This window comes from Oncorhynchus keta, chromosome 30 (genome assembly GCF_023373465.1).
Source record: "Oncorhynchus keta strain PuntledgeMale-10-30-2019 chromosome 30, Oket_V2, whole genome shotgun sequence".
NCBI classification, from domain to species: Eukaryota; Metazoa; Chordata; class Actinopteri; order Salmoniformes; family Salmonidae; genus Oncorhynchus; species Oncorhynchus keta.
In genome coordinates this window covers 59,439,565-59,467,316 of record NC_068450.1, presented here as the reverse complement: position 1 = coordinate 59,467,316, position 27,752 = coordinate 59,439,565, and the positions used below count along the sequence as shown (strand labels likewise).

At 40.2% G+C, this 27,752-nt stretch overlaps 1 protein-coding gene across 4 annotated transcripts; it reads right to left on the bottom strand.

Moving 5' to 3' along the window:
* Positions 1–1,583: 1,583 nt before the first annotated feature.
* LOC118363857 (gastrula zinc finger protein XlCGF26.1-like) lies at positions 1,584–26,586 on the bottom strand. Of its 4 annotated transcripts, XM_052488695.1 has the most exons (3): positions 26,273–26,581; positions 22,895–23,506; positions 17,342–18,810 (listed from the first exon to the last, which is right to left on the bottom strand). In XM_052488695.1, exons 1-3 carry the CDS (start codon positions 26,351–26,353, stop codon positions 18,643–18,645), a joined length of 861 nt encoding a protein of 286 aa, XP_052344655.1. In that variant the 5' UTR covers positions 26,354–26,581; the 3' UTR covers positions 17,342–18,642. The 4 variants fall into 4 exon arrangements, with proteins under 4 accessions (XP_052344652.1, XP_052344653.1, XP_052344655.1 ...); XM_052488692.1 differs by lacking the exons at positions 17,342–18,810; positions 22,895–23,506 and adding an exon at positions 1,584–4,768 and having other exon boundaries at positions 26,273–26,586; XM_052488693.1 differs by lacking the exons at positions 17,342–18,810; positions 22,895–23,506; positions 26,273–26,581 and adding exons at positions 1,584–4,768; positions 16,856–17,265.
* Positions 26,587–27,752: the final 1,166 nt, after the last annotated feature.

Genomic DNA, 27,752 nt, shown 5'->3' with positions numbered 1-27,752 from the left:
GTAGATCTATCAGAAAACAGTGTGTTTTAATTAATTGGTGATGTGAATATATTTAGTATAGTTTTATCTAAAAAGGACAACTTATGTTTCCCAAAATACATTTTCATTAAATTCACTGAGGATGGTCCTCCCCTTCTTCCTCTAAGGAGCCTCCACTGGTCTTTGCTCAGTGGGATGTGTGGAAAGAATTTCAGTACATCTCAACCTGAAAAGAGCTGTACATACAGATACCGAATGTACAGAACGCACACACTGATGCTCCCAGTGTGGCAAGACACTTCTGCAGCCAGCCTAGTTGAATGAGCACCAGGTAATTCACACGGGAGACACAATTAACGTGAGACTTGTGGAGCTAATTTCAGCTTTAAAGAAAGCCTTGCAAGACACCATCAAATTCACACAAAGAAGAGGCTGTACTGTTGTGAGGTGTGACATGCTAACCTCTCACCATTACCAATGGGAGGTTAGCATGTTTTGGGGGTATGATCTTTGACCCTATAACTTTATAACTCATTATTCACAATTCATTCAGGATTATCCATAGTCATCAAATCAAATTTTATTGGTCACATACACATATTTAGCAGATGTTATTGCGGGTGTAGCGAAATGCTTGAGTTCCTAGCTCCAACAGTGCAGTAGTATCTAACAATTCACAACAATGCACACAAATCTAAAAGTAAAAGAATGGAGTTAAGAAATTTATAAATATTAGATTGAGCAATGTCAGAGTGGCATTGACTAAAAACAGTAGAATAGAACACAGTATATACACTGCCTTTCAAAAGTTTGGGGCCACTTAGAAATGTCCTTGTTTTTGAAAGAAAAGCTAATTTTTTTGCAGATTAAAACACATCAAAATTGTTCAGAAATACAGTGTAGACATTGTTAATGTTGTAAAAGAAACAAAGAACTTTCTGTTCCGGCAGCCTTGCAGGGGTTAACAGAGAAGGAGAGCCCGCGGGCCGCATCGGGGGCACTGTGTTATCCTCAAAGCGGGTGAAGGTGGTGTTTAACTTGTCCGGAAGCGAGACGTGTCCGCAACGTGGCTGGTTTTCCCCTTGTCGTCCGTGATTGTCATTACATCATTTACCATTCAATTCTATTGGACACAAAATAATCCGAAACACAACTAAAACGTTGTTGCCTTGCTATGTTGTCGTCTTAGGTCTCTCTTTATGTAGTGTTGTCTCTCTTGTTGTGATGTGCATTTTGTCCAATATTCATCTTTATTTTTTTTAAATCCCAGCCACTGTCCCAGCAGGAGGCCTTTTGCCTTTTGTTCGGCCGTTATTGTAAATAAGAATTTGTTCTTTACTTAACTAGGCAAGTCAGTTAAGGTTAAATAAAACATGTCATAAAACAAACTGCAAATCTACCCGACAAGTTTGTAGAGTCACAAGCTTTGATCATTGCGTGCTTGGAATATGGGCCAAATACAAAACTTTTAACTACTTTATTTCTAAGTATGTTTAGGGGTGTAAAAAATGTTGACCCCTACCTTTGCAAGTATTACTTGTTAAACAAATCTCTCTTGATCGATTGTATTAGTATAAAATAATTTCACTTTTATTTGCATAAAATACAGCTCAGTATTTGAGTTATTTATTTTATACAGTTATTACAGACCCCACTGTATGTGTAAAGAATTTACTACAATTATCAACTGGGAATACACAAGCTCTCACACACAGGTAATGGTTAACACACAAGGAATGAGACAACCAAAACCCTTCAGCTGTGAGATATGTTCGAAGGGCTTCAGCTCCATCAGTTCTCTGAAAACACACGGATTAATTCACACAGGAGAAAACATACATTTGTTTCAAATGCGGAAAAACCTCTCCATAAAGCTACTTTTGAATATCACCAGAAATTACACACTTGAGTGAAGCCCTATGCTTACGCCTGCTGTGGAAAGAGACTTGTTACAAATGAATCTCTTAAAATACATGAGCTGATCAATACAGGTGAGAAAACCACACAAGCGGAGTGGTTGTGGGAGACTTTCAACTCATCAGTGATCCCAAAATGCGAGTCCATGAGAGAAGCCTTTCAAGCTGTGATGTCAGCGGGAGAAGATTCAGCCAAGCCATTCATGTCGCAGCCAACATGCAAGTGCAAAGAGGAGTCAGACCATACTCATGCAAGAGATGTGGAAAAGGCTTTTACGATTCAAGACACTTCAAATAAAAAATTAAAAAACTGTTGGTAGCTACCGTTATCATCTGACCGCTCTTTCAGAGGTAAGAAATAAGAGAGAACATGCCAACCTGCATAACATGGACATCTAATAACTGTTCTCCAGTTTGAATACTGACTAATTGTTGTTTTTAGTTTTTAAATTGGATTTCACAAATTATTCCATACATCTTGGCTTGCAAATGATTTATACTCTGATGATCACATTGCTGATATTCACCTTAGTTCTAACAGCCCATATTTACAACAGTTGTAATCTTTGTAATAGTATTTTGGGTAGTTCAACTGGGAAAATAATTACCCATTTGGTTGTTTGGCCTTATGTAATGCTTTAGGCACAGGGGAGGATTGATAAATACTATTTATGCAGGGTGTAAACTAGGAGAGTGATAAGAGATTTTAAAAACAGTGATTTATAAAATAAAGTTTACTGTTAATTTAAAAAGAAAAAGTGTTTGACAAAGTATAAAATAAATAAATCAATAACAGTGATACTGTTACTGCTATTGCATTTTTGTGTCTTTGTTGTAGTAGTCCTTTCTTATTGAGTGTCTCTGTGACATTTATTTTCAGACTGCAGAATAGAGGTTGTCTCCTCTCCAGAGTGTTGCCTCTTCTGGTGCCGTTTTCTGTCATTAATTTGGGAGAAGCTTTGTCCACAGTCTGAGCAGTGGTACGGTTTCTCTCCAGTGTGACTTCGCATGTGTATTGTAAGAGAGTTCTTTTGGAAAAATCTTTTTCCACAGCAGGAGCACTGGAAAGGTCTCTCTTTATTATGCACCCTTCTCACATGAGTCATCACGTCACATGAACGAGAAAAGGTATTTCCACATTCTGAGCAAGGATAGGCTGCTCTTTCACCAGAGAGTTTGAACTTGTGTGCTTGCTTGTGACACTTAAATGTTTTTTCAAGAGCAAAACTCTTCCCACAATCAGTGCAGTGGTATGGTTTCTCTCCTGTGTGCATTCGCTGGTGCCTTTCCAACTGTTGCATATTTGTAAAACCCTCCCCACAGTCAGTGCAAAGGTATAGTACACTTCCAGTGTGTGTTCTTTGATGTCTTTCAAACTTTGCCTTGTTTAAGAAACACTTTCCACAGTCAGAACAGTGGAGTGCAAGGTCTCCAGTATGTACTGGAAGGTGTGATCTTAGTTTTGCCATGTCAGGAAATCTTTTATCACACCTTGAACAGTGGTAAGGTTTCTTTCCTGCGTGAGTGTCTTGTGGAAGGTATGCATTTTCTCCAGCATGTACATACGTGTGTGTTTTTAGATCTTCTGGTTTGGAGAAAAGTTCATCACAAATATTGCAGTGGGAGAATTTCCCTTTCATATGCTTTCGCTGGTGGTGTCTTTTCAAATGATACGATTGAGAATAACTTTTGTCACAATCAGGGCATTGGTGAGCCTTCACTCCTGTATGTGTTAGCTGGTGTGACTTAAGGCGATCTAATCGACCGAAACCTCTGTCGCAATCAGGGCAGTGGTAAGGCTTCTCTCCAGTATGCGTTCGTTGGTGTCTTTTAAGATCCCCCACTTGTCGAAAGCTCTTCCCACAGTCGGAGCACTGGTTTATTTCGGAGCAGTGAAAAGGCTTCTTACCTGTATGAGTTTCTTGCTGAAGGTATGCCTTTTCTCCAGCATGTACATGCATGTGCGTCTTTAGATCTTTAGGTCTGGAGAAAAGTTCCTCACAATGATTGCAGTGGAAGTATTTCCCTTTCATATGCTTTCGCTGGTGGTGTCTTTTCAAATGATACGATTGAGAATAACTTTTGTCACAATCAGGGCATTGGTGAGCCTTCACTCCTGTATGTGTTAGTTGGTGTGACTTAAGACGATCTAATCGAGCAAAACATTGGTCACAATCAGGGCAGTGGTGAGGCTTCTCTCCTGTATGTGTCCGCTGGTGTCTTATAAGATCCCTCACTTTTCTAAAGCTCTTACTGCAGTCGGAGCAGTAGTGTGGCTTTTCTCCTCCAGGACTGAAACCCTCAATCCACTCATCAGTGCCACCTGTATCTTGGGGCTCCTCTCCATTCTCCTGCGTTGTTTGGGGTTGTTGTGGTCTTTCTGAGTTTTGATTCTTCTCAGATTGGCACTGGGTGTTGGCTGGGCATTGATGTTTGCTATGTGAACGCACACGGTCTACATTTGCCGCACTGCTGGCAGCTTTGAAGTTATTCTCTGGCAGGTCATGTTGCTTTTCCAAAAGTTCAGTTTGACGAATGCATGTGACAGCTTCATCCAGTGTTATTTCTGGGTCCATTTGTAATTGCTCAGACAGTCTTCTGTCACGTAAACCCATGACTAGTCTGTCTCTTATCATCTCACTGAGCAGAGCTCCATAACCACAATGTTCTGACAAACAATGAAGTGCAGTGATAAAATCATCAGCAGTCTCTCCTGCTTCTTGTTGTCTTTGGTTGAATTTTGTTCGTTCTAATATTACATTCCTCCTAACTGCCAAATGTCCATCTTGCTGCTCATTATTAGAACTGTGGAAGTGTTCCCCCTTGATCAGGTTGTCATCTTGCAGGTCTTCTGAGGTGTCCATCTCCTCTTCCTGGAAAAACATTTAAAATGGCATAATTACTAGTAGGCCTATTGTCTCTATTCTCTCAAACAACATAATCTGTAATAGATAATATAGCCTACGTTTCATTATGATTAAAGTCCAAATTAGAATAGATAGCATATACAATAGCTAAACAAATTACTTATGTCTATACATATTTAGAGTAGAAGCTAAGTCAAATCATTTGAAATACATGATAATGCTGATTTGTTGTTTGTCATTAGGCTCAGAGATCACCATGATATAGCATATTGATTGCATTGGCTTGTGATCTAGGCCAGAGAAGGTTCATTGACAGTAGTAGTAGTGGACCTTTCCATGTAAAAAGCTCCAAGAGCACTAGCACATGACGTGTCAAATAAAAGTTAAGAGCCTATAGTTCAGGAAAATCAAGGCATATCAAATGTCCAACCATTTTCCATCCAAAAAAATTGGAATAAGGAAAGGCTTTGATTTTTGGTGTTGGATTCTAGCTTGAAATATACTTATTATCATACTAGAATGTATTTATTACTTTTCATGTATAAGAAATGTATATGTTGGGAGTCAATGAATGGTGAATAGGAACACTGTGTCTGGAAAGTTACAGTGTTACAAGTGGAAGTGCAGAAAGTTCATATTCAGAAAGTTCATATTCTGTTCAAACTTGTGGCTGAATATGAATATTCCTGAGCAAGAAGGCAAAGACAAACAGTCTAGTTTCAGTTCCTGATAAGGCAGGCCAGTTGCTTTGGAACTAGGACCATGGGGGATGTGGAACTCCACTCGAGATAAGGTCAACCGTTGAAGAGAGAAGACACTGGCTGGGAGGGGGGCCACAGGAAGACCACCTGATTTACAGTCCCCACGCACACTTCCACACCCATGAGGATCATAGGCAAGCCATGTCAATACCAGTAAGAGGAATCTACTTTGTTTCTGCCTAACAGAGAAGGATTGTTTATCTTAGACATGCAAGGAGATGACTTGCCTAGACGGAAGGTATAAATATATGCTTGTGTGACTTGTATGTTGTTGCAGCTAAAGCACCCAGAGGGTGGAATAAACTTGGTTTGAGCCTTTTCTAGTCATCCATTTGAGTTTCAGAATTTAACAGTTGATGTTGCTAGTGATTCACAGCGATTTAAAGTCGAACTGGAGAGTCCGAATCAGTGGAGCAGGAGCCGACACCAACAACAAGGCAGGCACCGTTCCTACATCGGTTTCCACTCATTCTGACATCTTGGGGAGATGAGAGTTGTAGGCTTAACACATATTATAGGATACGGACCTAGGAAACCTTTCTTCAGTAGTCCCATTGTGTTACAAACAGTCATAGGGGTAGGGTATGTTCTGCAAGGATAGGTCCAGAGTAGAGGTCGACCGATTAATCGGAAAGGCCGATTAATTTGGGCCGATTTCAAGTTCAGAACAATCGGAAATCTGTATTTTTGGGTACCGATTTTTTTATACACCTTTATTTAACTAGGCAAGTCAGTTAAGAACACATTCTTATTTTCAATGATGGCCTAGGAACAGTGGGTTAACTGCCTCGTTCAGGGGCAGAACGACAGATTTTTACCTTGTCAGCTCGGGGAATCCAATCTTGCAAGCTTACAGTTAACTAATCCAACGCTCTAACTACCTGATTACATTGCACTCCACAAGGAGCCTGCCTGTTACGCGAATGCAGAAAGCCAAGGTAAGTTGCTAGCTAGCATTAAACTTATCTTATAAAAAAACAATCAATGACTGTCATTGCTCCAATGTGTATTTAACCATAAACATCAATGCCTTTCTTAAAATCAATACACAAGTATATATTTTTAAACCTGCATATTTAGCTAAAATAAATCCAGGTTAGCAGGCAATATTAACCTGGTGAAATTGTGTCACCTATTGCGTTCATTGCATGCAGAGTCAGTGTATATGCAACAGACTTCTCACCCCCTTCTCCCCCAATAAGATTTAGATGCAAGTGGCTGTTCCACTGGATGTCATAAGGTGTATGCACCAATTTGTAAGTCGCTCTGGATAAGAGCGTCTGCTAAATGACTTAAATGTAAATGTAAATGTTTGGGCCGCCTAATTTGCCAGAATTTTACGTAATTATGACATGACATTGAAGGTTGTGCAATATAACAGGAATATTTAGACTCATTTAAACTCACCCGTTAGATAAAATAAGGAACGGAATAAACGTTTTGTTTTCAAGGTGATAGTTTCCGGATTTGACCTAAGGCTCGTATTTCTGTGTGTTTATTATAGTTAAGTCTATGATTTGATATTTGATAGAGCAGCCTGATTTAGGGGTGGTAGGCAGCAGTAGGCTCGTAATAGTCAAAGGTATATGGTTTAGAGAGAAATAGTCGACACGTTATAATTCCTGTAATAACTTGCGGCTGAACTTGAAAGGGGTTCCTTCGTTATTTTACCGTTCATGTCTTCCATAGAGAATGTCTTGATCTACTGCAAATAAGGTCTGTGCTTCGTGCAGGCTTAAACCGCCTCAGTGTTTTGATACCTGTGTAAATCTCACTATGATAAGGTAACGTTTGCATAAATCCACTCTACAAAAAAAAATGATCTTCGCTTATATTTAGCCAAAATTGACCAGAGTTACCTTTTCCTATGGATATCTACACAGTTATAAAATTAGCAAGGTGGTGTAAGCCTACACGAAACAGACCTTATTTCAAGTGAATCTAAAAATATCCTATGGAATAAATGAATGAAGGAATCGCTTTTCAGATGTTGCTAGAAGGTGTCATGGGAATTATGACTTGCACTTTGGTAGTCAATTCTTACCATGCCCGTTATTAAAATAGGATTTCCTGCATATAGAAATTACAGTTTTTGTTTTCAACATTCATCACAGATAACTTAAGCTCTATTTTTATTCAAACAGTTGAGAGTATTTGTCTCCTAAGCAGACTCTTCAGTATCATTGACACTTCAGAGCTGTGTGTGTGTTTTACAGATGGCAGAGAAAAGCAGAGCACCAGTGTGGGACTAATTACATGGAATTGAGTTTGAGTTAGTTTGGCTTTGTGTTCCTCTCAGTGGTAGAGATCAGAGAGGAGAGAATAACTGTCTGGTACATCTCCCGCTCTCTAATCGTCACCTGGTCTGTTTGTGCTGTTTTGAAAACTCTTATGAAGGCGTGACAATGACTGTAGGAGCTGGCAAGACGGCACAAACAGGGTCTGAATGCATATATCAGAGTAGGAGTGCTGATCGGAGATCAGTTTTGGGTATTTAAAAAAAAAATGTAACCAGGCAAGCCAGTTAAGAACAAATTCTTATTTCAAACGACGACCAGGAAACGGGGCCTTGTTCAGGGGGCCGGACAACAACAACAAATGTTCTACCTTGTCAGGTCGGGGATTCGATCCAGTAACCTTTTGGTTACTGGCCCAACGCTCTAACCACTAGGCTACCCTGCCGCCCCATTGACCACATGGACAAGGGGGGAGACATGATCCTAGATCAGCACTCCTAATGCTTGATGTTTACGGCCACCGGAACAATGCTACTATGGTCCAGACATGTGGTTCATCAGAAGACTCATTGGTTGGATAGATGACAGCAGAATGATAGTGTTTCTTCAGACCCCCCGCTTCAGTTTGGTTAATTGGCATCTGTCCCCATATCTATCTTCTCACCCCCCCTAAAAAGATTTAGATGCACTATTGTAAAGTGGCTGTTCCACTGGATGTCATAAGGTGTATGCACCAATTTGTAAGTCGCTCTGGATAAGAGCGTCTGCTAAATGACTTAAATGTAAATGTAAATGAATTGGCACCAGGGAAAGCAAGGTGTCTTATTTGTGATAAAGATGTAAGCATGGGGTCAGCAACGGCTTAATAAAAAAATACCACCAACCTGTGGAATCACCTTAAGAACACCCATCCAAAAGCCCATAATATGTATTATAGTAAGTTAAAATAAGTGTTCATTGTTCATTCAGTATTGTTGCAATTGACATTATTACAAAAATGTGTGTGTAATATATATATATATATATATACACACACACATATTTAAAAAAAAATATATATATATACACACATATATATATTTTAAAATATATATATATATTTTTTTAAATGTGTGTGTATATATATATACACACACACATATTTAAAAATATATATATATATATACACACATATATATATATATATATATATATATTTTAAAATATATATATTTTTAAATCGGCTGATTAATCGGTATCGGCTTTTTTTGTCCTCCAATAATCGGTATCGGCGTTGAAAAAGCATAAACGGTTGACCTCTAGTCCAGAGTGGAGTTGGGTCCCTGCGAGATCCGTGGGCGACCCCACGGTGAAGGGTAGATTCCGTGTCAGATTAGGTCCCGGGTGGGGTTGGTTCCCTGAGAGATTCGTAAGTGGGACGAAGGTCCCAGGGGGGTGAAAGCCCCAGCCGGAGTGGCCATAAAGTGTGTGTATGGATAAATTGTCATTCTTGTATACTAGTACAGTAAGATGTAGAGAAGTAGTCCATGTAGGAGGAGAAAAGCACAAAGTATACACGATGGAGAATAGCAGATATCTGTGCTTAAAGATGAAACATTGTCAGTGAGTGGGAATGTGGATGATGATAGGTTGCCTGTAAATTCTGGAGGGCAGCCCCCATCCATGGTGAGTCATCCACAATAGTCTGTGGTGAATTGTCATACAATACAACACAGTGTCGTCCAGCACCAAAACTGTTCTGACGAGGGACAAATAATTAAGTGCCTACTCTTACTACTCTCCGGGGGAGTGCATCTTTATAATAAAGCATTACATGCGTAATCGCATTTGCTGTCACTTTTGTGGTGTTTTCCCGCTAATGGAACATTTGTGCTTATAGCCTACTGCGCCATGTGTGCATTTCTGCTCTTATAATTAGAGGTCGACCGATTAATCGGAATGGCCGATTAATTTGGGCCGATTTCAAGTTTTCCTAACAATTGGTGATCTGCATTTTTGGACACCGATTATGGCCGATTACATTGCACTCCACGAGGAGACTGCATGGCAGGCTGACTACCTGTTACGTGAGTGCAGCAAGTAACCAAGTTAAGTTGCAAGCAAGCATTAAACATATCTAATAAAAAACAATCAATCTTAACATAATCACTAGTTAACTACACATAGTTGATGATATTACTAGTTTATCTAGCTTGTTCTGCATTGCATATAATCGAATCACAGCCTACTAAGCCAAACAGGTGATGATTTAACATGAGCATTCGCGAAAAAAGCACTGTCGTTGCACCAATGTGTACCTAACCAAAAACATCAATGAATTTCTTAAAATCAATACACAAGTATATGATTATTTTTAAACCTGCATATTTAGTTATTATTGCCTGCCTACATGAATTTCTTTTACAGAGGGAAATTATGTCACTTCTCTTGCGTTCTGTGCAAGCAGAGTCAGGGTATATGCACAGTTTGGGCCGCCTGGCTCGTTGCGAACTGTGTAAAGACCATTTCTTTCTAACAAAGACCGTAATTAATTTGCCAGAATTGTACATAATTATGACATAACATTGGAGGTTGTGCAATATAACAGCAATATTTAGACTTAGGGATGCCACATGTTAGATAAAATACAGAATGGTTCGAATACAAACGGTTTGTTTTTTTGGGCCCTACAATAAATCGGTATCGGAAAATCAGAAATTGATCGACCTCTACTATGGAGTCCCAAAAACCAAGGCATTAATGTTATTGGGAAAGAATAATTGAATGTGACAATGGCAAAGATCTGCATGGCTCAGATTAAGTTAGTAGGTAATAAAGTCTGGGGTATGATACCACTCCTCTTTGTGTAGTGGTACAGGGGAGAACTCACAATAGGAAAGACCGCTAAGACCGCTAACTGAGCACAATATTGAGACTACTATGAGGATAAGTTGGATGTCACACATATACCAGGACCATTGTATGTATTATGGGGTCCAGCAAAATTAAGTGTGTTATACCATTTTAAAAACATTACATTCACAACAGATTTCATAACACATTAAGTGTGTGCCCTCAGGCCACTACTCTAAAACACAAAATCTATGTGCACGTGTGTGTATAGCGCTCATGTTATCGTGTGTGTATGCGCCTGTGTTCATCTCTCTAGCGTCGTCCAGGTTAGGGAGGGCTTGGCCGGTAGGGATATCCTTGTCTCATCGCGCACCAGCGACTCCTGTGGTGGGCCGGGCACAGTGCACGCTAACCAAGGTTGCCAGGTGCACGGTGTTTCCTCATTGGTGCGGCTGGCTTCCGGGTTGGATGCGCGCTGTGTTAAGAAGCAGTGCGGCATGGTTGGGTTGTTTTTCAGAGGACGCATGGCTTTCGACCTTCGTCTCTCCCGAGCACGTACAGGAGTTGTAGCGATGAGACAAGATAGTAAATTACTAACAATTGGATACCACGAAATTGGGGAGAAAAGGGGGTAAAATAAAAAATAAATAAAAAAATAGTAGGCTATTGCTTCAAATCCTATTGCCTCCAACTTCAATATGCTCTTTAAATAAATAAGACCTACACCACTTTTAACAGCATTTTACTCAACACTAGTGAGACTCATTTCGCATATGGTAGGCCTACAGTAGAACTTAAAATATGACGTGACTCCGCTATATTTACAAACAGAGGATAGGATGGATTCTAAATTTAAACCAAAAGCCGCCTCATGGGTCTCCCGGTGGTGGCAGGCACGGGTATCTGAAGCAACTTATTTTGCATTGCAATGTGGTGACAGACAGCTGTGCCACTGGAGAGGCCCCATCCACAAAGTATCAAAATACAGAGAGGTCTTGGTAAAGGTATATTTTCCTGCTAATAGCCCATAATGGGCTATTATAAAACTGTACATGATGTCCAGGTCAGGATAACCAAAACATTTCTTTATTAAAGACTATCAGAAAGAATGTTGGTACTTATTTATTTTGATCCAAAGCCATGAACAAGTGAGTCACTCAGCTTTATGTTGGTACCGCTATATGACTGTGCCATCAACCTGATAATATGTAATGGTATTTTGGAGGTTATTTCGTTATCAAAAACAAAAAAGTAAGCGATTGTAATCTGAATATTTTAAAGGAATAAAGGTCCAAATAAAATGTATTTCTGTTTTTAGAGGGAGAGAAACGCTGGGCCAATTGTGCACCGCCCTATGGGACTCCCAATCACTGTCAGATGTGATACAGAATAATAATAATAATAATAATACTTTTTGTTGTATTATTTGTTTGGTCTTTTCTGATGGATTAAACTGAAATTGCAACCAATCACGGCCGGTTGTGACACAGCCAACCTAACTAAGAAATGCATTTGACGATAGAATTCTCCCACTACCCTCCTTCTAGGCAAGTCTATTGTCCAGCTACCTGCTAATAGCCATAATGGCGCTGTACAACGTGACCGTGTGTGTTTAACCTCTATAGGCTAGATGGGACACTACTGTTCCACCTGACCAACATCCAGTGAAAGTGCAGGGCGCCAAATTTAAACTACAGAATTGTAAATATTTAATATTCTTGAAAATACACATGCAATATGTCAAAATACATCTTAACTTCTTGTTAATCCAGCCAAGGTGTCAGATTTCAAAAAGGTTTTACGGCGAAAGCATACCATGCGATTATCTGAGGACAGCACCCCATCAAACAAACACGACAATCATATTTCAATCCGCCAGGCACGACAGAAAACTCAGAAGTAAATATATAATTTGTGCCTTACTTTTGAAGATCATCTTCTGTTGGCACTCCAAAATGTCCCATAAACATCACAAATGGTCCCTTTTTTTATATCCATAAAAACTCAGTTTAGCTGGCACGCAACAATCAATAATCCACTCAGTTTCCCTCTGTCAAAATGCATACAAAATGAACCCCAAACTTTACTAATAAACTTTTCCAAACAACGTTTATAATCAATCCTTAGGTATCCTAATGAGCAAATAAACAATAAAATTTAAGACTGAGAATCGTTATTGTATTTACCGGAGATAAACAACAAAGAACAAGCTTTCCTCCACACGCTTGGAATCATTAGAGGCAAAATGGGAGCCACTTAAAAAAACTCAAATGTCCAGGTCATTTTTCTAAAAACCAGCTTGAAACTCTTTCTAAAGACTGACATCTAGTGGAAACCCTTGGGACTGCAATTTGGGAGGAGTTGGGCGTATAATTAAAGTTCAAACCATAGAAAACAGTGGTAAGCTGAAAAAATATTTTTGGGGGGATGGTTTGTCCTCTGGGTTTCGCCTGCCGATTTGAACAGTTTTCGAAACTTTAGAGTGTTTTCTATCTATCTAAATCTATAAATTATATGCATATCATAGCTTCTGGGCCTGAGAAACAGGCAGTTTACTTTGGGCATGCTTTTCATCCGGGCGTGAAAATATTGCCTCATATCCCAAAAAGGTTAAGAGTATTTTCCAGTAAGCAACCATTTGTTTACCTTCATTAGACAACTTTGTTCCAATATTTCTGTAATTCAAGAGAAATTTATTCCCACAGTAATTCGCAATGGATCCATAACTAAATAAACATTGGCATTATGAAAGAGTATTTTTATAATTATTTTATTAACGAAAGCATAAAGATGCCATTATTAGTTATTGTTTCAGTTTGAATGTGCAGATTGGCACTAAGAACAGAGGGAACGTTTCCCTAGTCAACGCCATTATTAGTGCAATGCCCCTTAAAGTGCCGCACTGGGTAGCCCTCCCCCTCCCTCCCCATAGGTTAGGTCCATCTTCTGTGCGCAGCTCTGCGGCCCATCCCGTGCCCCCTGCCCTCGTGCCTTGAACCTCGCACGCTTCAGTGGATACAGCTGGAGAACTGCAAGGCAATCCCATTTTGCTCCACTTGGGAACCATGACCAATAAACGTTCACCTGCTAATAACAGGGTTATTAATAATATCTGTGAGAATATCCGAGGGGCTTTTATATAATTCTAAATTAATAAATCGCTTTGTTTAAAAAATATATATTTTGGAGATTATTTTGTTTTCAAATAACGTAAAATGAGATAGAAAAAGGCTTTTCTATTCTGGGGTGAGACATTGTTACTAATTTTTAAATCAAGCCAGTTTGTTATTTAGAATGATTTATTTATGTTTTTTAGAGGGAGAAAAACCAAAAACCTTCAGTCATCTCATGGGTCTCCCAGTTGAGACCAGCATGGGTATTGAACCAACATCTGTAGCAACACAGCTTGCAGTATCTTAGACCATTGCTCCACTCAGGCACTGTACAGCGTGACCGGTCGGGAGTGCCCTATAGTATTACAGTAAGAGCAAAATAATCCTAACAAAATAAAACCTTAGTGTAACAGCTTTAGTCGTGCATAATTATCAGTTTCTATTTAGGTTTATGTCACCCATTCATTGTCAGACACAGTAGGACCCAAAAGCATAATCAGTGCTCTTACTCCCCCTTGCGCTGGTCTGGAGCAATGAAGTGGTGACGCAGGGTACCGTACTAAACCACAAATTACCATGAAGTGCCGCAGCATAATCGCAAAACTTTTAGTGGAGCAACCACTGTAGTAGCAGAGATAATGTTGTCATTTCAGGCGCCATTATCAACATTTAGTGAGGGGTTCATCGAGGAAGGCAAATTCTTGAAAGACGAGCCACAGATCCCTGTATACAGGAAGCCACCTCACCAGAAGGGAAGTTATCTGTGTTAGTAGCAACGCATCTCCTGCAGGGTGTGATTAAGAAACATGTCACTCAGAGTTTTGTACAGTTGGACACTCTCCCAACACCACTTATCTTTCCACCATTCCAAACAGCCAGGCATGGTAACATCTCCTGTAAACCTGCAGCCTGAGGAGAATGTCTGTGTACAAGCATGAGGAAATGTATAAAGCCTTCATTTTTGTGGTCCCAAGCAGAACAGTATCCCGAAGGTTTTGGCCCAGGCTATGGGAGAGTGGGAAACGTCATGTAATCTAACTTTGGTTTTTGCCATATATGATTATGCATAGCTTAAAGCATTGCTAATGCAGCTCATTGTGTGTTTTCTTTTCAGGTCTTTCGCCATCACTCTCTTAGGAACCCAAAAGGAAGAAGAGAAATCAAAAGCTCCAGCTGAAATGTCATTATCAGCTGTACAATAGAAGGGGTAGTGGCAGATAGGGGGGGAAGTAAGAGTGTGATTAGAATTGAGGCCAGGGCCTTATGCCATGGAATCAGATTATATAACCAGAGGCCATAAATCTCTGAGGTGTGAACATATAACACAAATGAATAAGAATGTTTTATTTTATGTTCATTTATAAGTAATGTCAACGTTTATATAAAATGTTAAACAGTATGGAGATACTATTCAAAAAGGAGACTGTTGGATTCGAACTTGAAATATACTTGTGTTACCAAACTAGAAGTTATTATTTTACATGTATAAGAAATGTATATGTTGGGAGTCAATGAATGGTGAATAGGAGGAACATTGTGTATGGAAAGTTAGTGTGAGAAGGGAAAGTGCAGAAAATTCATATTCTGTTCAAACTTGTGGCTGAATATGAATATTCCTGAGCAAGAAGGCAAAGACAAACAGTCTAGTTTCAGTTCCTGATAAGGCAGGCCAGTTGCTTTGGAACTAGGACCATGGGGGATGTGGAACTCCCCTCGAGATAAGGTCAACAGTTGAAGAGAGAAGACACTGCTTGGAGGGGGGCCATAGGGGCCCACCCCAGATACCACCTGATTACAGTCCTCTCTCACATACACACACTTCCACACCCATGAGGATCATAGGCAAGCCATGCCAATACCAGTAAGAGGAATCTACTTTGTTTCTGCCTAACAGAGAAGGATTGTTTATCTTAGACATGCAAGGAGATGACTTGCCTAGACGGAAGGTATAAATATATGCTTGTGTGACTTGTATGTTGTTGCAGCTAAAGCACCCAGAGGGTGGAATAAACTTGGTTTGAGCCTTTTCTAGTCATCCATTTTAGTTTCTACTCTGTTTGTTCAGAACCCAACACTGGTCAAACCGATGGAAAAGGGGTCTTAGAAAACATCTAGACTTACTTGTAAATGCAAGTAAGTCTGTCACCAAAAACCCAAATATCTTTAAGATATTTTCTAAGCTCACAGAAGTAAAGGTAGACCTACTTTCTCTTTCTGTCAGGTGGTGGTCAAAGCAAGATTGTGACATCTGGACACCCCTCCCTCTCTCCAGTTAATGTTAACTAACCCTGCGCTGACTGACACCTACACATTAGCCCCCTCTCTTTCCATTTACTGTCATCTGCATCCTCCCCCACTGAGCATCAACCGACCCTGGACGTTGAAAAGCAGTTGAAATTTGGTCAGTTCAAATATGAACTAATCAGATGTCTGTTTCACAAGTTTGGACAGTACAGTAAAATAAAAGTAGGGCAGAGTATAGTCCGGTACAAGAGAATTACTGTACAATAGAGTTTAGTATACTAAAGTGCAGTATAATTTACTGTGTACTCTCCTGAACTATACTGTACTCTACACTACCGTGCTGTACATTAATGTCCAAACTTGTGAAACTTAGATGTTTATGATAGGTACAGATTTGGTCTGGTCCAGACCAACCAAACTTGGTCTTGTTTGGGGATGGAACTCAGAATAATAGCCAGTGTGTAGAATACACAAACATGCAAAGGAAGAAATTACATTTTTCTACCTTTTGTGTACTCAGGTTGCATCAAAGTGAAGAGAATGACATTCATAATTATGGATTTCTGTATAGTACAGATCAGGGACCCATTATGTCATTCTGTTACCATCATTATGTTACTGGGAGTTAATCCAATTCACTTACTGTAGTTCAACAAGCGAAATATATATATATGGAAATATTGGAAAACGTGGTCACAAACTGATGGAGATTATACTGTCATTCTGTTAACAAACGTTATCTGTACTGTTCCGAGTAAATGTGTTTTTGTAAAATCTTCAGTGGAAATTGTTCAACGTAGTTATGATGCAAAGTGTTGTATGGTTTGTTTAACTTTGCAATCGATGGTTTTTGTTTGGCATACTTTTTTGAAGTGAAAAATTGGAGTCTCAGCGTCATTATGTTACCTTTGAATTGCCCGGCTCCTCTTCATCTCGGGTCTCCTGCATTGTTTGGGGCAGTCCTGCGTCCTCAAGTTCCGCCATTTTCTATTATGTGTTTTCTATCCCAACAGAAGGGTTGCGGGTAAAACCAGAGGCTGCAAACCAACCAAGTCTGCTGTTCTATTCTATACACAATATTGTTGTATGCTTTTGCAGGTAGCAAATTGAAGCTTTCGGTTAGATTTGATTCAAAGTGGGGGGGGAATATCTCACACGACCGTTGTTGTGCTGCTGCACGTCTATCCACTGTCTGGTATTCCTCTCTCACATCAGAACGTGTTACGGTTAAAAAAGAACAAGAAAACGCAGCAAGCCTAACTACCGACTGAGAACGAAGTGTCGTAAAATGCTTGCATACGTTTCACTTTACGTTTGAATGCAGAGTATTGATTTTCTAATACCAGAGGCGAAACATCGCGAGATTTCCGGGAAAGCTTGCGAATCTGACAAGGCCGGGGTTTGTTGGGTTTAGAGAAGTCAATGAGAGACGGTGTTGATTTTAGCTTGTACATTTTGGTGGGGCAAACCCCCCAAAAATGTTTTTGATGCATGCCACCAAAGCCACTACACAACACCAAGCAATACATTCACTGCATTATAACGGTGACAAAAGGTGCCCACAAACTGTTAGGGCCTACATAAATCTGTCCCAACAGCAGAGCTTTCTTTTCAGCACCATGGAGTGAATCATTGCCACCACTACACCTGTCTATCAGCGAAACAGTTCATTCAGCCTCATTTGCTGCCTTTAAAAAAAAACATTACGGATATAATTTGTTCTTAACTGACTTGCCTAGTTAAATAATTGTAAAATATATATATATATATATGGCTGACTTGCATAGAAGGATCCGACCCTTTTTTCAAGTTTTCGCCTAAAATTACATACTCAAATCTAACTGCCTGTAGCTCAGGACCTGAAGCAAGGATATGGATATTCTTGATACCATTTGAAAGGAAACACGTTGAACTTTGTGGAAATGTGAAATTAATGTAGGAGAATAACACATTAGATCTCATAAAAGATCAAATATGTTTGTTTTTTTGTATCATCATCTTTGAAACGCAAGAGAAAGGTCATAATGTATTACGACAACCCAGGCACAATTTAGATTTTGGCCACTAGATGGCAGCATTGCATGTGCAAAGTTTTAAATAAATCCAATGAACCATTGCATAACAGTTCAAAATGTTGTCGCAAGACTGCCAAAATGTGCCTAATTGGTTTATTAACACATTTTCAAGTTCATAATTGTGCTCTCTCCTCAAACAATAGCATGATATTCTTCTACTGTAATAGCTACTGTAAACTGGACAGTGCCGTTAGATTAACAAGAACTTAAGCTTTCTGCCCATATCAGATCTATCTATAACCTGGGAAATGTTCATGTTACTTACAACCTCATGCTAATCACATTAACCTACGTTAGCTTAACCGTCCCGTGGGGTGGACACCGTTCCTGTAGAGGTTATTAAACAAATGTGGTTTCTACTGACAATTGAGATGTAGAAAGTACGGCATAAGGGAACGATGAGTGGATAAGAGGCAATCCGTAATTTTGATTAAGAAACTTATGAGCAAGTTAGGAAGGACGTAGTCAATATAAATTGACACTGCAATTCATTGAATCATTGGTCTTTCTACACATGACCTTTCTCCCCCACTGATTCCTTCTACTGGCTTGCAGAAGGAAGGCACCTCTTCTAGTGAAAAGGGTTGCACATCCTCTATGAAGTCAAATACAAGATGATTAAGCCGGCTTTGTGAGGTGTGTGATCCTCCTGGTTGTAGTTTTGCTTGTTTCAATGGTGTACAAGATGTCCCTTTTTGGCCATCTGTAGATGGCTGTGCATCTCTGCACTTCATGTCGTCGGGCTGACTTTCTGCTCAGGGTCTTCCATTGATTGTTACGCATCCTCTGAAAAAACCAAATGTAATTACTTAACTATAACACCACAGTATAAGTAAAATAACAGCAGAGAGTGAGCCCCTTGTTATTGTTTTAATTAAGGATTGTAGCTACATATGTTTCACTTTCTATAGCATGCCCCTATCTGATAAAAACAGGGCTGGAACACACACCCACTCACACATGGACAAGGCTGTGGATACAAGGATGTCAATGGTGGTTTATATTGTTTGTCTAGAAATACTCAAATATAAAAATAAAAACAATGGACTGATACAGTATTATATTTTGAGTTATGATTGAATAATACAGGCATTTATTTGGGTTGAAAAAACAATTGAACAGCAGGAAAACCGCAGTGTGGCTTTATTGATATGGGCAGTGGCGATTTTAGCATGTAAATCTTGGTGTGCCCCAAAAAAAACTACAACAAAAAAACTAAAAGTAGGATGCATGCCAGCTAAGCCACTACACAACATTAAACAATACATGAATTGCACTACACCACTGCTACACCTGGCTATCAGCAGAGCCTTGTCTGGCAGGGAAACATATAATTCAGTCTCATTTACTGCCTTTAGAAAAAACATAGGTGATATGACTGACTTGCTTTAACAAATGTGGTTTCTACTGACAATTACGATGTAGAAACTGGCATAAGGGGAAGACAAGCGGATAAGAGGCAATCCGTCATTTCGATTAAGACGTTATTGAGCGAGCTAAGACGGACTTTGTCAATGTAACTATTTGTTCAGCACTTTTGAAATGTACAGTGACAGAATTCAGAACATGAGCCGTTCTTACAGTGTTCTGCCTGTACATCAAGTCAGAACCGTAGGATAAATAAAGGGGCTATATAAGCAGACAATGAAAGCCCTTACAATATTCAATGATTATATTTTGCAAAAATAGATTGTAAGTTACATGTGCATCACCAAATCAGAACACTAGGCGAAATTAAGATGTGAAAACAGACCAAATTATTAGGCTGAGGCACGTGGGCTACTAACAGCTTACCTCAAAACATACACTTAGTATTACTTTATTAGCTACAGTATACATATCGCCCTGGCCTATTACATTATTTATGCAGCAGAGGGCTCCCAAATGACACAGTAGTCTAAGGCACTGCATCTCAGGGCAAGAGGCATCATTACAGACCCTGGTTCGATTCCAGGCTGTATCACAACCGGCCGTGATTGGGAATCCCATAGGGCGGAATAGCCTTCAGGCCACCTTGAAGCTGGACTCGCTGGACAGTTTAGATACATTTTGAGGGAGATGTGATCATTGTGTTTGTTTTGATTAATCTTGTTGTATTTGGTGTATTGTGTTGATGTTGTTATTTTGTACTGAATTGTGTGTTCATGTTCACAGGGCTTCCTTGAGAATGAGACCCTGGTCTCAATGGTGACCCCCCTGTCTCACCTGCCTCAATCATTGAATCAACAGTCAACTCAGTTTTCTTGTCAATATAATAGATCATCTTTGATATGGATTGCCTGGCTACCCAAACGCCTCAATAATGTATATCTGCAGACTACGGTTATTACATGCCGCACCCACAACAAATAATTTACTACAAACCGCGCCCATTGCCATTGCGACCGCTAGCAGTGTCTCTGGCCCACACTCCAGCACAGTAGGTGGCGGGAATGCACCAACGAGAGCATCCTGACTGGTTGCATCACCACCTGGTATGGCAACTGCTCGGCCTCCGACGGCAAGGTGCTCGAGAGGGTAGTGCGTACAGCCCAGTAAATATCTGGGGCCAAGCTTCCTGCCATCCAGGACCTCTATACCAGGTGGTGTCAGAGAAAGCCCTAGAAATTGCCCAAGACTCCAGCCACCCTAGTCATAGACTGTTCTCTCTGGTGTGATGTCTGCGCGGCACAATTCAGATAAGCCAATCATGTCAAAACCCACATGCAAGTGCACACAGGAGTCAGGCCATAGGGAAAGGGGAATACCTAGTCAGTTGTACAACTGAATGCATTCAACTGAAATGTGACTTCCGCATTTAACCCAACCCCTCTGAATTAGAGCAGTGCGGAGGCTGCTTTAAATCGACATCCATGTCTTCGTCGCCCCTGGGAACAGTGGGTTAACTGCTTTGCTCAGGGGCAGAACGACAGATTTTTACCTTGTCAGCTCGGGGATTCGATCCAGCAACCTTTCGGGTTACTGGCCCAACGCCCCTACCCACCAGGCCTTATGGGATGCTTTGTGCAGGGGAGGATTAACAAATACAAATTTGCCGGGTGGAAACTACGAGGGTGATAAAATAAAAATGTATAAAAAGAGTTAACTTTTGATACAAAATATTCAAATAATTGTTTGACAAAGTTGACACAAAAAAAACTACAATAAAGACTGATGCTACGACAATATCGCATGTTTGTTTTACTGTTGTAGTCCTTTCTTATTGAGCGTCTCTGTGGGAGATTCTCAATTGGTTTCGCAAACTCTCCTCGCCTCCTTTTGAAAAAGATCAAAAGTAGTCAGTGAAAGGAAACGTGAAAACAAACCCTAGCATGTATGAAATTACTCTCCTACTCCACTTGCGCGTCATCAAGCAAATTATGCTTACAGAGGAGGAATCCCAAAATATGTGTAAAGTGGTAAAAACAAGTTTAGCTGGTTGTTCCAGACATTTTATAGATAAAATATTTGTTTTGTGATCGGGAGCCTGTAGGATACACAGGGGGAGAATGTCAATTGAGTACTCCTTGTGTTCCCTCTCCTCTCTTCTCAAACCCATTGGATGAGAAAGCCAGAGGTCCCTCCAATATGACCTTCTCCTCCAATGGGTTTTGAGAAGGAGGAGAGGGGATGCGAGTATGCAATTGAGATTCTCCCCTGATGTTCCTCTGACAAAGGAGGCAATCTCCTACATATGGCGACCACTCATCAGTTTCCAGTTCACGAGGAGGGCGGAGTCATCGACTTTTTCCCAAATTAGGGGGCCATCCACACTGTTTTATAGAGGTCAAGTCTCCTCTCCAGAGTGTTGCCTCTTCTGGTGCCGTTTTCGGTCGCCAATTTGGGAGAAGCTTTGTCCACAGTCTGAGCACTGGTACGGTTTCTCTCCAGTGTGAATTCTCATGTGTACTGTAAGGAAGTTCTTTTGGAAGAAACGTTTTTCACAGCAGAAGCACTGGAAAGGTCTCTCTTTATTATGCACCCTTCTCACATGAGTCATCACATCACGTGAACGGGAGAAGGACTTTCCACATTCAGAGCAAGGATAGGCAGCTCTTTCTCCAGTGTGTTTTAACTTGTGCACTTGCTTGTGACTCTTTAATGTCCATTCACGTGCAAAACGCTTCCCGCATTCAGTGCAGTGGTACGGTTTCTCTCCGGTGTGTGTTCGCTGGTGCTCTTCCAACCGTCGTAAAGTTGTAAAACCATCCCCACAGTCAGTGCAGAGGAATGGCTTTTTTCCACTTGCAGTGTGTATTCGTGTGTGTCTTTCAAACTTTGTCTTGTTTAAGAAACACTTTCCACAGTCCGAGCAGTGGAGTGCCAGGTCTACAGAATGTACTGGAAGGTGTGATCTTAGTTTTGCCATGTCAGGAAATCTTTTATCACACCTTGAACAGCGGTAATGTTTATGTTTCTTTTCCTTGTGTGTTAGTTGATGTTTTTTAAGTCTCTCACGTCCCGCAAAACTTTTGTCGCAATTAGAGCAGTGGTACGGCTTTTCATCTGTATGCGTTTCTTGCTGATGTCTTCTAAGACTATGCCTTCGTGTAAAGCTCTTTCCACAGTCAGAGCAGTAGTGATGCCTTTCCTGTGGTGAGATCTTCTCTGTATGTTTTAGCTGGTGATTTTTCAACACCCATAACTGTTTGAATTGCTTCCCACAGTCAGGGCAAAGGTATGGCCTTTCTTGACTATGTACTTCCATGTGTATTTTTAGTTCTCCCGGTTCAGAAAAGCTTTTATCACAGTAAAGACAATCCCCCCCTTTCTTATGTGTCCTCTGGTGCCTTTTCAGATTATCAGAGCGGGTAAAACCTTTCCCACAATCAAGGCAGAACATTTCTTTCACTCCTGTATGTGTTTGATGGTGTCTTATAAGATCCCTTACTTTTTGAAAGTTCTGACCGCAGTAGGCGCAGTAGTGTGGCTTTTCTCCTCCAGGTCTGAAATCCTCAATGAAGTCATCAGTATCTAGAGGCTCCTCTTCATTCTCCTGCGTTGTTTGGTGTTGTTGTGGTCTTTCTGAGTTTTGATTCTTCTCTGATTGGCACTGGGAATTGGCTGGGCATTGCTGTTTGCTATGTGAAAGCACATCCTCTACATTTGCAGCATTGCTGGTAGCTTTAAAGGTATTCTCTGGCAGGTCCTGTTGCTTTTGACGAATGCGTGTGACAGCTTCATCCAGTGTTATTTCTGGGTACCTTTGTAATTGCTCAGACAGTCTTTTGTCACGTAAACCCATGACAAGACTGTTTCTTATCATCTCACTGAGCAGAGCTCCATAACCACAATGTTCTGACAAACAATGAAGTGCAGTGATAAAATCATCAGCAGTCTCTCCTGCTTCTTGTTGTCTTTGGTTGAATTTTGTTCGTTCTAATATTACATTCCTCCTAACTGCCAAATGTCCATCTTGCTGCTCATTATTAGAACTGTGGAAGTGTTCCCCCTTGATCAGGTTGTCATCTTGCAGGTCTTCTGAGGTGTCCATCTCCTCTTCCTGGAAATACATTTAAAATGGCATAATTACCAGTAGGCCTATTGTCTCTGTTCTCTAAAATAACATAATTTGTAATATATAATATAGCCTACGTTTTATTATTAAGTCCAAATTAGAATAGATAGCATATACAATAAATAGCCAAACAAATAAATTAAGTCTATACATTTTTACAGTAGTAGGTAGTTCTAATTTGAATACCTAGCAGTACCAATATGATAATGATGATTTGTTTGTAATTTGTTTGTCGGCCTAGAGATCCCCATGATATAGCATATTGATTGCTATATCATATTGAAGCCCCATGTGCACTAGCATGTTAATTTCACAGGAGCACAATGAATTTGGTGTCAAATGAAAGCTAAGAGTCTATATTTGTTTTAAATTAACGCACAGAATGACCCCAAAATTACAACAGAATGACTGCAACTGAACTGGCTACAATGGGAATTCATAGTAGTCACAAACCACAGTTAGGTCACCTGCTACTGTCCTCCCTTCCATTGGAATACTGTTTTTCATTCGCTTTCTGTCACATGGTGCAAGTGTGAAAACCGTCTGGACAAACCCGCCCTCTCTTTCCCAGTCTCTTCTCTCTCCAGCTAATGTCACCTCTCCTGGCTCTTACTGACACCATACGCCCCCTCTTTCCATTTACTGTAACCAGCCCTCTCGCCCACTGAGGAACGACCAACACTGTACTGTATGTTTATGATGTACTGAAGTGTACTCTACTGTGCTGTACAGTGATGTCCAAACTTGTGAAACAGGCATCTGTGATTGGTACATATTAGGTTAGGTCCGGACAAAACAAATGTGGTCTTGTTTGGGGACCTCATTAGAATAACAGCCAGTCTGTAGAAGAGGCATAATACCCAAACATACAAAGGAAGAAATTACATCTTTCTACTTTTGTGTCTATTCAGGATGCATCATCATGAAGAGAATGACATTCATAATTATGGATTTCTGTATAGTACAGATCAGGGACCCATGATGTCATTCTGTTACCATCATTATGTTACCGGGTGTTAATTACTTACTGTAATTCAATAACCCAAATAAAATAAATTAAACTTGAGGCGTAATATCATAGCCAACAACCAATTCTTTCTGCAGAAATCTTTTGTTCTTAATTCGGAGAAGATATTTTAGAGTTTTTGGAAAAAGTACAATTTTACCGTCATTCTGTTTTGAAACTTTACATCTGCACTGTCTTTGAGTAAATGTGTTTTTGTCAAATTTTCTGTGCAAATTTTTTAAAGTAATCCTTGTGTTGTGCATGGTGTTGTATGGTTTGTTTAACTTTGCAATCAATGGCTTTTGTTTGGCATACTTTTAAGGCTGTGGCTGCGGATCCGACTTTTTTCGGGATCTTTAGTCTGAAAAGAAAAAGATGCGGAGCTTCCAGAGGCTTCTGCACATGTGCAGATCACATTCTTACCATCAGGCAGAAGAGGCAATTTCCCCAGGCCTCATGTCAACAAGGGGCCTCATGAGCTGGACATAAGCTAGAGATACCTTTTTTAACATGGGCTGCATCTCAATCCACCAAATCAGCCGGTCAGCCTTCCGCAACTGTGGTGGAAGGTGGCCGAAAATACAGATTTTTCAGGTTGTCTCTTGGTCTGACGAGTTTGTCAGACCAAGGTTATACATCCTGAAAAATCGGTATTTTCACGAAACCTTCTGTAGTGTCCGAACGTTGTCACAGGACTCGTCTGAAGGTAACCCGGTACCGGGCCAAAAAATGAATGGAAGAGAATAGGGCATTTGCATGTAAAAAGGTATACAGGCAATTCCAATGTAAAAAAAATCCACCTGAGTTTTCTTATCTCTCTCAGATATAGGACAGACACCAAAACATACTTCCTTTTGATTACATTTTTTACTATCTGTTTTTACATGTATGAATCTGTTATTCAATGGATTTGTGGTCTAGTAGCAGTAAGGACAAAATCAATGTTTTGTCAAATACTTTTTTTTTTTTATACCTACTGGGGTCCTAAAATTCTAAATCAAATAGCTAAATGATCCTTAGTATGACCATCGTAAAACAATTCCATATGTTAGTTTAGTAGAAATCCAGCCCTGGGACCTTATACAATAAGCATTTCTTTAGACTGGCCTCTGACTGGGGCCTCCAAATCAGTAAATCCGCTCGTCTGCGCATGTGTATTATTCTCCTTCGCCCATAGAGAACAGGCTACTCAAGCGAATGGTATTCCTTTAATAAAAGTTAGATCAAAGTTCAATCAGTCTGCAAGATCACATTATAAATCAGGAATTCTGCATAACAGAACCAAATAGCATAGTGTAATGTTCATGTAAGACCAGTAACTTTATCCTGTCCTATTATAGTCGTTCGGTAGAATACTGTGATCATTATGTAATCTTGCAGACGTTCTGCTTTGATCGAACTTTATTAAACGTGCACTTTTCGCCTGAGTAGCCTGTTATCTGTGCGTAGAAAATATACACCTGCGTAGAAAGTGATACAACATGCGCAGAAGCTTCAGATCTGTCATTTTACGGACTAAAGGGACTAGTCAAATTAACATCGAAAGTATAATTTTCGGGATTTTAGCTAACCCTAACCTGTTACGTTAATGACCCTAACCTACTTCGAAAAGTCAAATCTGACGTTCATTTTACAAAAGTTAGATTCCTTCTAGCCATTACCGGACTAAAGATCCCGAAAAAAGTCTGATCCAGCAACTCTGTTCTTTCAAAGTGAAAATCGGAGTCTCAGAGCCATTATGATACCTTTGAATTAGCCGGCTCCTCTTCGTCTCGGTTCTTCCGAATGGTTTCGGGCAGTCCTGCCTCCTTCTGAAGTTCCGCCATTTTCTCTGTGTGTTTTGTATCCCACCAGAAGGGTTGCGGGTAAAACCAACGAAGTATTTTGTGCTATTCTATACACAACAGGTTTGTCTTATTTTGCTGCTAGCAATTTAAGCTTTTCGCTACATTTGATTAGTGATGTTGCGTTTGATATCGAGCTCCGAGGCATGCATCGAAATCGCTAAGCAGTTTCTTATTTTTCTTCGGTGGGGTTTAACGGCGGTTGGCTTCCAATATGTTGCATTATCGCCACCAACTGGACTATAGTATACATCCATTATACTTTGTGATACAAAATGGGGGTGGGGTAAACCATTCCAACTAACCCTACACTCGTTAAAAACCCACTAATCCATTCCACTACTTTAACCCTATCGGCTCCTGTACCATGCCAACGGCCTGGGAAGACCAGACACTACTACTCAACACACCCTGTAACTCTTCTGAAGTCAAATCTCATACACCCATGTACTTCTCTGCAGCTGCCACCACAACATCTATTTTCTGTGAGGTACAGTTGATAAGTTGATCAATGATAAGCATTGCTAAGAAGCCAACCTTACTGAAGCATGTCACTCATTGACCTATCCCTCTGTGCTGGCACAGGTCTACTACTCAAGATCCCCACGCTCAGGGCCAAACACTCATGCAATCTGCAGATTGCTGAGGGACGAATTTTCTGAGATGAACTGACCAAGACACATCTCCAACAACACACAAAACCTCACACAATTCTGCCCCAAAACAATAACAATTGATCTCAACCAGTGGCGTATGTGCTTTTTACACAACAAAAATATAAACGCAACTTGTAAAGTATTGGTTTCATGAATTGAAATAAAAGATCCCAGAAATGTTCCATGTGCACAAAAAGCGTATTTCTCTTGAATTTTGTGCACAATTTTGTTTACATCCCTGTTAGTGAGCGTTTCTCTTTTGCCAAGATAATCAATGCACCTGACAGGTGTGGTATATCAAGAAGCTGATTAAACAGCATGATCATTACACAGGTGCACCTTCTGCTGGGGATAAAAGGCATCTCTAAGATGTGCAGTTTTGTCACACAACACAATGCCACAAATGTCTCAAGTTTTGAGAGAGCCTGCAATTGGCATGCTGACTGCAGGAATGTCCACCAGAGCTGTTGCCAGATAGTTTAATGTTCATTTCTCTACCATAATGTGCCTCCAAAGTCATTTTAGAGAATTTAGCAGTACTCCAACTGGCATCACAACTGCAGACCACGTGAATGGCATCATGTGGGTGAGCGGTTTGATGATGTCAACATTGTGAACTGAGTGCCTCCCCTATGGTTACAAAGAACACAATTGCCTTTCCTCAATGGCAATTTGAATGCACAGAGATACTGTGACGAGATCCTGAGGCCCATTTTTTTAAAGTT

Bases quoted from the DNA above. Each gene is read 5' to 3' on its own strand.
- LOC118363857 (XM_052488692.1), bottom strand. From the start codon at position 26,353: ATGGCGGAACTTCAGAAGGAGGCAGGACTGCCCGAAACCATTCGGAAG. The intron at 4,769-26,272 runs GTATCATAATGG...ATGTTTTTCCAG, and splicing joins AGGAGCCGGCTAATTCAAAG to GAAGAGGAGATGGACACCTC.